The sequence below is a fragment of the Helicoverpa zea genome, chromosome 18 (genome assembly GCF_022581195.2).
Source record: "Helicoverpa zea isolate HzStark_Cry1AcR chromosome 18, ilHelZeax1.1, whole genome shotgun sequence".
Lineage (NCBI taxonomy): Eukaryota > Metazoa > Arthropoda > Insecta > Lepidoptera > Noctuidae > Helicoverpa > Helicoverpa zea.
Genome location: NC_061469.1, coordinates 2845887 through 2856014, shown reverse-complemented (window position 1 = coordinate 2856014; position 10128 = coordinate 2845887). Strand labels below are relative to the sequence as shown.

Here is a 10128-nt window from a genome sequence, read left to right as displayed (position 1 = left end):
CTATAACCCTATCTATAAACCGCTGGAGAAGCAAGTATCCCCATTTCACTGAATTTCACAGGACCTCCTATCGATTACAACTTGAAGGTCACCTTGAAGCTTTGGCGCCAAAAGCTCAGAGGACGCGTGTGACGCGTCTCGTACATTTGGTACATGGCGCTTAGCACGTTCCTTCTTCGATATAAATAAAGTAAACAAACGTTGCACCAGCATTACTGATCATTTCGCCATGATACGAACGCGTTGCGTCTGTCACGCAGTGGTTAGTTGACCAGTAACAGGAACGCGCGTAGTTTTGAGTCTCATTTTACGTTTCCCGCGTATTTTACGGGCGTGATTTATTGTGAAAATAATTTAAATTATTTAGTTTGAAAGTGTTGTAGAAGTTGTTATAGAATAAGACTGAAAAATGGATGTTCCAGTAAGAGAAAGTGTTTTGTGGCGTAAGTTATTTCAATTTATTTTATGACTGAATAGTTTTGAACAGTGTTTTGTTCATTTTAAATGCTCAAAATAAATGGAAATTGCAATAACTATTGTAGAAGAATATAGGTAATACTAAAATGGAAAAATTTGAATCATATAAAATTAAAATCCTGGTCAATTTATTTATTTAAATAAATAATTTTTCAAAGCTTTTATGCTGCCTATGAAAGCAAATAAAGTTTATTCCTAAAAACCATCTATTAATATTCGGTATAATTTGTTTCTTTTTCTCTCTCATAAGACTCCCCTATAAAGGCTATATAAAATAGAAATAATAATAGGTGATAGATATAAATTTATGAGATAATAGAAATGCATTTATTTTGGTAGCGCCTCGTTGTCCTTGAAATCGGGAAGGTCATAGAAGGACGCGCGCTTTTGGGAGGTTTAGGAGTCTCATGAGGTTGTTAACCCCGCTTACGTCCTAGCCTCAGATTCGGTAGGCAATATTTTTAGAATGGTATTATGGTGTTTATTTAATGTGGGTACGAGTGTGATATATGCATTTTTAACCGACTTAAAAAATTAGGTTCTCGGTTTGATCTGTATGACTTTTATGTTGTTTGTAAAAAGTTTTTATGTAATATAAAAAATACAGTGGGGCTGGTCTAGTAACGAGTGTACAATTAATAAATGAGTATGATTTCTAAATTGGAAATTAAACTGGCACCCACCGACGACCACTGGGACGACGAATATCACCCTCTATGTATAGAATTTTCATATTATAGGATATTCATATTATTTTATTTTTCTATATAGTTAACTTTGGCCCATTTTTAATCTGTCTACTAGTAGATAAAATAATGGTAACGAAGCAAAAATAGATGATTCATTGAGCCACTTGTAAAGGTGCGAAGTTTTCCTGTTGACTGTAGTACTAATTTTAATTATAACGTGTCTTATTAAATCTCCGTTATTGTTGCGTAACGGTGTTTGTTATTTTATCTGCTTTAAAACACTCATAAATACTTGTATTGATCTTTTCTGTTAATAATAAAACCAATAAATTCCATGGACTTGTGTGTGGTGCTATATGTATGCAGTGGCCACACTGGGGCAAGCTGGGGCACTTGCCCCACCCTGGGCCCTTGCTCTGACCTATAAGGTGTCTGATTAAACAATGTTTTTTTTACTAACTCTAACTAAAAACATCAACAATCATATGTACTATCCGTAAGTTATTGCACAAAAAAAATTGTCGACTTTGAAAAGAGCGCGATCAAGACAAAATGCACGCTCGAGTTCCCGAACATTTGAAAGGGAGCCGTATTCCCTAAAGGCGGGTCTACGCTAGACGAACCGAGCACGAGCGAAGCACAAGCGGAGCCGTTCTCGGCTTCGTCGATAGCGACTCAAGTGTGGACGTACAACGAACCTACAACGATCACTGTTAGCAAATCCCTTTGTGTTCGTCAAAAACCGACAACAGGCGGAGCGCAGCCGAGCACGAACGAAATGCTCGCAGCGCGCTCGTTAGAGGCTTGTAAGTTGGTCGCTCGTGCTCGGTTCGTCTAGCGCAGACACAGCTTAAGAATAGGTGCTATGTGGCGTAGCTAGCCGAGCCGTCCATCTAATCCAAAAAATAATGCATTGAAGGAGATGGAACTGGTAGATGTGATCAAAATTTCGGAAATGCAATTTTATCCTAGTGTAAAAACCGCGCTCGCTATTTTGCTTGCCCAGCCGTGTACGACCTGTACAATAGAACGATCGTTTAGCACAGTGGTTCTTAACCGGTGGTCCGCGGACCACTGGCGGTCCCTGGAGGCATTCCGCGAAGTGGTCCGCGAAGCTTAGCTGCGCGACGTTGCTATACGTTATCTAACTCTATTTTTATCGACTTTTCTATGCGAGCGAGGGTGTTTTCGTACCTATGGACGTAAATCGCGTGTGTCGTACCTAGTCCCCCCATTCATGAAAATGTATATTTGGGTGACATTTTACGTAGTTTTTGGTTTTGAGTCTTAAAAAATAATTATTTCGCAACTATTCAGAAACATTCAGAAACAATATTATTTTTGTATTTGTCAAGAAACAAAAAGTTAAGTACGTTTGGGCTACATTTTACGTAATATTTGGTTTAAAACCGATAAAAATTTCACGCTCGATTCGCTCGCGTATTCAGAAACTATATGCCCTTATTTTTGCATGTGTCAACACACAAAAAGTTAAGTACGTTTGGGCTAAATACGTAATATTTGGTTTAAGTCCGATAAATATTTCGCGCTCGCTTCGCTCGCGTATTCAGAATCTATATACCCTTACTTTTGGCTTTTGTCCTGTGTGTGATTGTTTATTTTCTGTACCTGAAAATATAAACCTCTCAAATTAAGAGATTAACAAGTTTGAGGTTAACAGCTCAAGATACAAAAAATCGGAGGGACCCCGCCCTCCCCCGGGGGATAGGTTGACTGCTGCCCCACCCTGAGCCCAAAGCTGGCTACGCCCATGTATGTATGTTAACTCCCCGTAGAAATCCATCCGTAGGGACATGATTGATTTGACTGATTTATCCTAAAAACGTCATGTGTATTCGTAATCGATGACGATTAGAGCTCTTTATCTTAACCATATGACCGCAGGCCATGCGAATTGAAATTATTTGTTTGCTAACACAATACCTACAAGTATTGTTAAATTTTTATAGACTGTTTAACTGTAACATCATGAAACTAATCTAAATCTCTTGGAAATCTAAGGGGCGATACAATTTGCTATTTTTTAGTACCTATGAACTGCAAGGGACAGCTTCAGCATAATAAATTTGTAGAATTTGGCGTAACGATCATTTCGTTCCAGTTAAAATAGAACACGCTTTCCTTATCGTCATCCTTGGTGTCACTGCAGTTCCGTGCAGTTAGCAATATTTCTATCTTTTACCACAGATTACTATAATAGTTAGTTTTAAGTTTAAGTTTAGTTTTTTTAAGTTCCGCAAAATTTCAAGTGTTAGTTTACCGGCATTCCTCTCCTCGGTTCACGGTACTGATACATTAACCAGAAAAATATTGTCTTCTTCTGCACTGGTTGATGTTGAAGTACCGTGTTTGACCGATGCGCTGGATGCCTGGAAAATGGCTACTCCCAATACGGATTTGCCCGGCAACCGCTGCTCTCAGAGACAATGGGACGGGCCGCTCTGTAGCACTATACGGAATAATCTATATACATATAATAAATCTGTAAAAAAACTGTGTCTGTACATTGAATATATTAAAAAAATAATAATTGGGTGGGGTTTAGAAACAGTAATGGAGCACAAATCCAAAAAAAAAATTTTGTCTGTATGTCTGTATGTCTGTATGTCTGTTTGTTTGTACACGCTAATCTTCGGAACTACTGGACGGATTTCAATGATTTTTTCTTTGTTGTATCGGTATAAAGTCGGGGCAACATATAGGCTATAATTTATCTTCGAAACTTGAAGACCTGGTGCAGAACTGCAACAGATCAGCAAAACTATAAGAGATACAAAAATGGTGCCATGGCAAAAATTGTTCCACGTGATGAGCATTTTCGGTTGAGAGAATAAATTTGAAGATCTGGAACACCTGATGTGGAACCCCAAGAGCCCAGCTACACTGTAGCATATACGGGTATGACGTTTTAGCAAAAGTTGTTCAATCTGATAAGCACTCTCTGTTGACTTATAAAAAATGAAGATCTAAAACACCTGGTGTGGAACCCCAAGAGCCCAGCTACTCTGTAGCATATACGGGTATGACGTTTTAGCAAAAGTTGTTCTATCTGATAAGCACTCTCTGCTGACTTATAAACAATGAAGATCTAAAACACCTGATGTGGAACCCCAAGAGCCCAGCTACTCTGTTGCATATACGGGTATGACATTTTAGCAAAAGTTGTTCAATCTGATAAGCACTCTCTGTTGACTTATACAAATTGAAGATCTAAAACACCTGATGTAGAACTCCAGAAGCCCAGCTAGACTATAGCATATAAGGTATGACGTTTTAGCAAAAGTTGTTCAATCTAATAAGCACTCTCTATTGACCTATAAAAATCGAAGATCTGGAACACCTGATGCGGAACTTCAAGAGCCCAGCTACACGATAGCATAGGTACATAGGAATACCGTTTTAGCAAAAGTTGTTCAATCTGATGAGCACTCTCTGTTGACTTACAAAAATCGAAGATCTAAAACATCTGAAGTTGAACTCCAAGTACACTTGAAATGACGTTTTAGCAAAAGTTGTTCGATCTGATGTATATTTTCTGTTGACTTATGAGAATCGAAGATCAGAAACAACTGATGTGGAAATGAAAGCTATCTCTAATTTCACTGTATAATGATATAATAAGCTGCAAGTACCTCCAAGCGGTGAAGGCGGTAATAGTTTAGAACAGGCTTTCAATGGTGATGGTAGGTATATCATCGTCAATTTTACTCTTTTACTACAAAACTTTATAGAATGAATGTTCGAGTTTTAATGCTATTTGAGTGTTGTATTCTTTTCCATTTATCTTCATGACAGGGTAGCCTACTCAGTACCGCGGGGGACGAGGGGGCAGGCAGCTAGATTTTAATTAATCAGGTCTATCTAGGAAATCATCATCCTCCGAGCCTTTTTCCCAACTATGTTGGGGTCGGCTTCCAGTCTAACCGGATTCAGCTGAGTACCAGTGCTTTACAAGAAGCGACTGCCTATCTGACCTCCTCAACCCAGTTATCCGGGCAACCCGATACCCCTTGGTTAGACTGGTGTCAGACTTACTGGCTTCTGACTACCCGTAACGACTGCCAACGAACGAAACACAGTTATTGGTTTCAAAACCGGTCATTGGTGGCCAAAATATTCTTAGAAAGTACATACGAACTAAGAAAAGTTGCATTGGCAAGTACTTGCCAGACCTGGAATCGCAGTCACACACTCATACTTGAGAGATTGGTTCTCTAAACACTAGGTCACCACTACTTTGTTATTTAATTAAGGGTCCGTTCAGAAAAACCACTTAAATGCGGACTAATTAGAATCACTACTTTTATCCCTATGGTCACGCCTATTGCGCTTTAGTTCTTAGCGTTTTGTTTAGTCTGCTGTGCTTTTGCCGTTGACGTACAAAAGTGAAATTTATGGAACGTTTCGAATGATTTTGCGTATACTGTTGTTTGCCCGTCAACGGGCCCTTTAAATTCAACATCAGACGATCCAGATCTTTAATTTTGCTGACCCCGCAGTCGCTGGCATAAGGGACAGGATCCGCGTACGAAGTCGCGGGCAGAAGCTAGTCTATTAAATACGTGTAATAGTGCTGCTGAGCGTGCCCGTTTGTTGGCTATGGGAGAGTGGGAGTCGGGCCTCTGGTTACAGGCGATCCCGTCATCTAGCATACGCACTATGCTGGATGACACAACGTTCAGCATCGCTACATGCTTACGGTTAGGCGCTCCCTGTGTTGCTCCGCATCGCTGCCATTGCGGTGAAGCCGTCGACAGCCTCGGGCACCATGGTCTGTCGTGCTGCAGAAGTGCTGGTCGTATTGCACAGCATGCCAGCATTAACGACATTATCCGTCGTGCTCTTTCCACCGCCGGCGTACCAGCCGTGTTAGAGCCTAATGGACTGGTACGTGACGATGGAAAGAGGCCAGATGGTATGACGTTGTTGCCACGGAAGTTGGGTAGGCCCTTGGTGTGGGATGCAACGTGCGTCGACACCCTGGCGCCTTGTAAAGTAACCGCGAACTCGGACCATGGGGCCCGAGTTCGCGGTTACTTTACAAGGACATCGCGAAAAGGCTTGTCGACGCTTCGCGTGACCAGAGGGCTGGCTTATTCTTTGGACAAAGAATTAGCATTGTCATTCAACGTGGCAATGCAGCCAGTCTTCTGGGCACGTTTCCGGAAGACAGTGATGCGGAGGAATATGTTTTATGTTTATATATATTTTGTATATAGTATTTTATTTTTAGTTTTGTATAAAGATAAGTAGTTTAAGTTTGTATATATGTATAGTGTGTACTAGGGCATGCAATACCGGTTTACCGGTTTCGGTTTTACCGGTAAAACCGCCCATTTTCGTGATTTTTAAATTACCGGTAAAAATAATATGTAACCGGTAATTTACCGGTTTTTACTTTTTCCTGATAAAATATAGCAATTGTTCATTTGACGTCAAATTTTCATTATGTAGCCTGAACATAATGTAAGATTGCATACATTACATATTGTAAGAGTGTTAAAGTTGCTGTTTTTTAGGAAAGTAAACTTATGTGGCTCCTTAACTATCTCTAGGTTAGAAACAAATCTTCTTTCTCATCTTAATTTTCGGTTATTCTGATTTTCCTGTCAGCTCATATTAGGTAAAAATGTAGCTTACGCTTATTTTACCTACTCTGTGACCTTACAGAGCAAGGGCTTTTACTTCACCACCATGCGGACAGCTCTGAGGACAAGGTGGAGCACACAGTCCAGGTGTGCACTGCCTGGGAAGAGTAACGCCCAAGGGTAACGTGTCGTCGTCGAGGCAATAGGCAGCGGAACCTCTCGCGTCCGGTCCTGGTTCAAGCCATGGTCCGGAGTGAATGGGAAGCCGTCGCCTCCTTCTGCGAAGCAGTCATGCTCGAGAAGGAGACGGCGGAGCGACTGCGAGTTCGCACCACTCATCTCAGCCGCTGTAGTGGAACATGAAGACACCACGGGCGCCGAGTATCGAGAGACGACTCCCGGCCACCGCAGGCGTCGGTCTTTGGGCGGTGAGTTCGGGTGGCTCATTGTTCCTCCGTCTGCATAGACAGCAGACCCGTATCGGCGGCGCGCGTTGTTCCACGCGCTCCTCAAGGAGATATCAGCAAACACAGCGGGGCCCAGCAAGGCCAATGCCTGCTGGGGCTGCGGGATTTTTCGAAAGAGTTACCGCGACCCTGGTCCATAAAATGCCTACGATGTACCATAAAAAAGGTCTTTCACTTCAATGAAAGAAATATTTTTTTTCACGGTAATTCTTAGCGTTTATCCCGTCTTGTGACAGGGTCCGCTTTCCGTATCTTCTTCTTCCACTTCGCTCTACCCTGGACATCTTCCTCTTCGAGTTCGTAGATTTTCATGTCATTCATTACGACATTCAACCAACACTTTGACCGGGTATATCGAGATTGAGTACATAACATTGGCGATGTATTCAGTTGGTCTCTTTTTTACATGTCCGTACCATCGCAGCCGTTTCTCTTGCATTTTGTCGGCGACATCGCGTACGGATGGTACTGACATGTTTTTTTGTTACGGCCACGTCACAAAAAATATTTACCACCTTAAACCTTGTACTTTTATTTTTATTTTTTGCTTTTAGACTACCCAACGTTATGGTTATAATATCACATTTTAAAAAATACAAAAATTACCGTTTTACCGGTTTACCGGTAAAAATATTTTTATTACCAAATTTTTACCGGTAAATTTTATTTTACCGGAATTGCATGCCCTAGTGTGTACATTGTATAAAATATAATTAAGTTACCTATTAAATGACAGCTAAATATTGATGAACTATAATAGTTAAGTACTACATACGCTTTTACCGTACCGATACATACTTCTCTACATAGGTAGAGTTAACATTTAGATAGAGAAAAGAACTAGGTATAATGTGCATAATATTTTTGGATACATTGTCGCTGATTGAGAATTACACGTTTACATCTGATAAAATTAGGATAGATAAAACAGATCAGACAATTAGTCAGTTTTTGTTTCAGACTTCATTTTGCTATAAATAGACACTGCAGTTTCCGACGGAATTATATTTGATGACTATTGTCGGACTCATTTGTAAACTAATAAAAGTAACATCGGAAACATCATCTTGGTGTAATTATCCTTAAAACATTATTGTATCATAATTGGCACTGGAGACCAGAAGACATAAAGATACTTAAATAAATTCTCGGAATTGGAAAGCTGAACTGCATATTTAAAATTATTTTGAAGTCAATGGATACGTGACCGATGTCGCATCGATGCTCCCAACGATCAAAATGAATTCGCTGGTGATTCTGGTTTTAAATCAGTACATGGGTACTTACTATCTGTATGTATTAACGGGTATATTTGTTTGTTATTTAGTTAGCGGGAAAGTGGCTTTGTCATTAGTAGAGTATGCTATTACGTAGGAGAACAATAATGGCCAAACATTAGCTAATGATGCTTTTGAACCAATTCGCAGAACTCAAAAGTATGGTCGTATGTTTTCTTAAGTCAAGGATAGGAACCAAGATATTTGGGAAAGGCTAAGAAGACTATTGTTAGAAAAATGCGTCTCGTATCTTCTAACATATAGACTGTAAAGTAAGTCTTGGATGAGCCACAGCGTTGAGAAGTGATCACTCCAGTTGTCAATATTGACCGAAGGTGCGCCAGTATACCTATCAACATGCAATCACTTAGGAGATATTTCTAGGAAATTGATGTTTATATTGAACAAGTTATAAATGAAGAAGCGTTTACGTAGAAGTCATAAAATTACTTCAAAGCTGTACTTTAAACCTTGAAGAGCCTTTGTCCTAAATTTTATCTTCCACTGACCCAGTCTTTCATGTTCCTTCTCCGAGCCTTTTTCCCAAACTATGTTGGGGTCGGCTTCCAGTCTAACCGGATGTAGCTTAGTACCAGTGCTTTACAAGGAGCGATTGCTCTATCTGACCCCCTCAACCCAGTTACCCGGGCAATCCAATACTCTTTGGTTAGACTGGACCAGTTTCATGTTCATTATGGTAAATAAATTCTAAGGATAACATTGATCCATAAGGGTTCATTTATTTCCTTTTGAGGTATGAATCTCCAAAAACTGTAAACTAGCAGACATAAATCTCGACCAAGACTCCTGAAAAAGCTCTTACACATTGTTTTTTTTTTCAGGTGTCTTCCCAGCCAGATACATATTGGCAGTTCTTGGGTCCATAGGCTTTGCAATAGTCTATGGACTCAAAGTGAACCTTTCAGTTGCCATGGTGGGAATGCTTAACCACACTGTGATCAAGATGGCCCAGGTAGCTGAAGGTGGACATGAGAACAAGAGTGTACAAGAGTTGTTGGGAGGGGAAGAGGAATGTGCCCCGACTGGGGGAAGCAGCAATGTTACAGTGAGTAGTGATATATTTTCTTATCGAATTTTCGCTAAAATACCCATTAATGTGTATGAAATGTTTTCCAATATATAGACGGGATTTGTGTGACAAAAATCCACCATAATAAACTAATGACATGCATTACTTAATGAGTAGTAAAAGGTTGGCATTTATCTGTACAGTTCGGCTCACTATTTATAGATTTAAGTCTAATTAAGAAATAGATTAGGGACTATATTGGTCTCTTCGACTACGGTAATGTCATATGTACCTAATATAAGGTAAATTATTGGTTCTTTCCACAGCGTAGTAATTTTTATAATGGTGACGCTATTGACAGAAATTAAGTACTTATTACACGAATATTGGCACTTGATAGGAGTTGCAATATTTACGAGCTTACTTTACTGCCACATAAAGTACCTATAGAGAAGTTAGGTAGGTAGTTACAACTTTTAATATTCTAAGTGCCCTTTGTTGATAGTGATTACCTACACTTCTCTGAAACCTACAGGGGCCCGATTCTCCAGATTTACGATTGCAATATGATTATAGAGC

The 10128-nt window shown here is 40.0% G+C and overlaps 1 protein-coding gene across 1 annotated transcript in view; it reads left to right on the top strand.

The window, feature by feature from the left end:
* Nucleotides 1-205: 205 nt before the first annotated feature.
* Nucleotides 206-10128, top strand: part of LOC124638758 (sialin) — a 26164-nt gene continuing 16241 nt past the window's right edge. Inside the window, exons 1-2 of the mRNA XM_047175839.1 lie at nt 206-443; nt 9362-9585. Of these exons, the coding sequence (XP_047031795.1) occupies nt 410-443; nt 9362-9585 (258 nt within the window). The 5' untranslated portion in view covers nt 206-409. The remainder of the gene's footprint in view (nt 444-9361; nt 9586-10128) is intronic.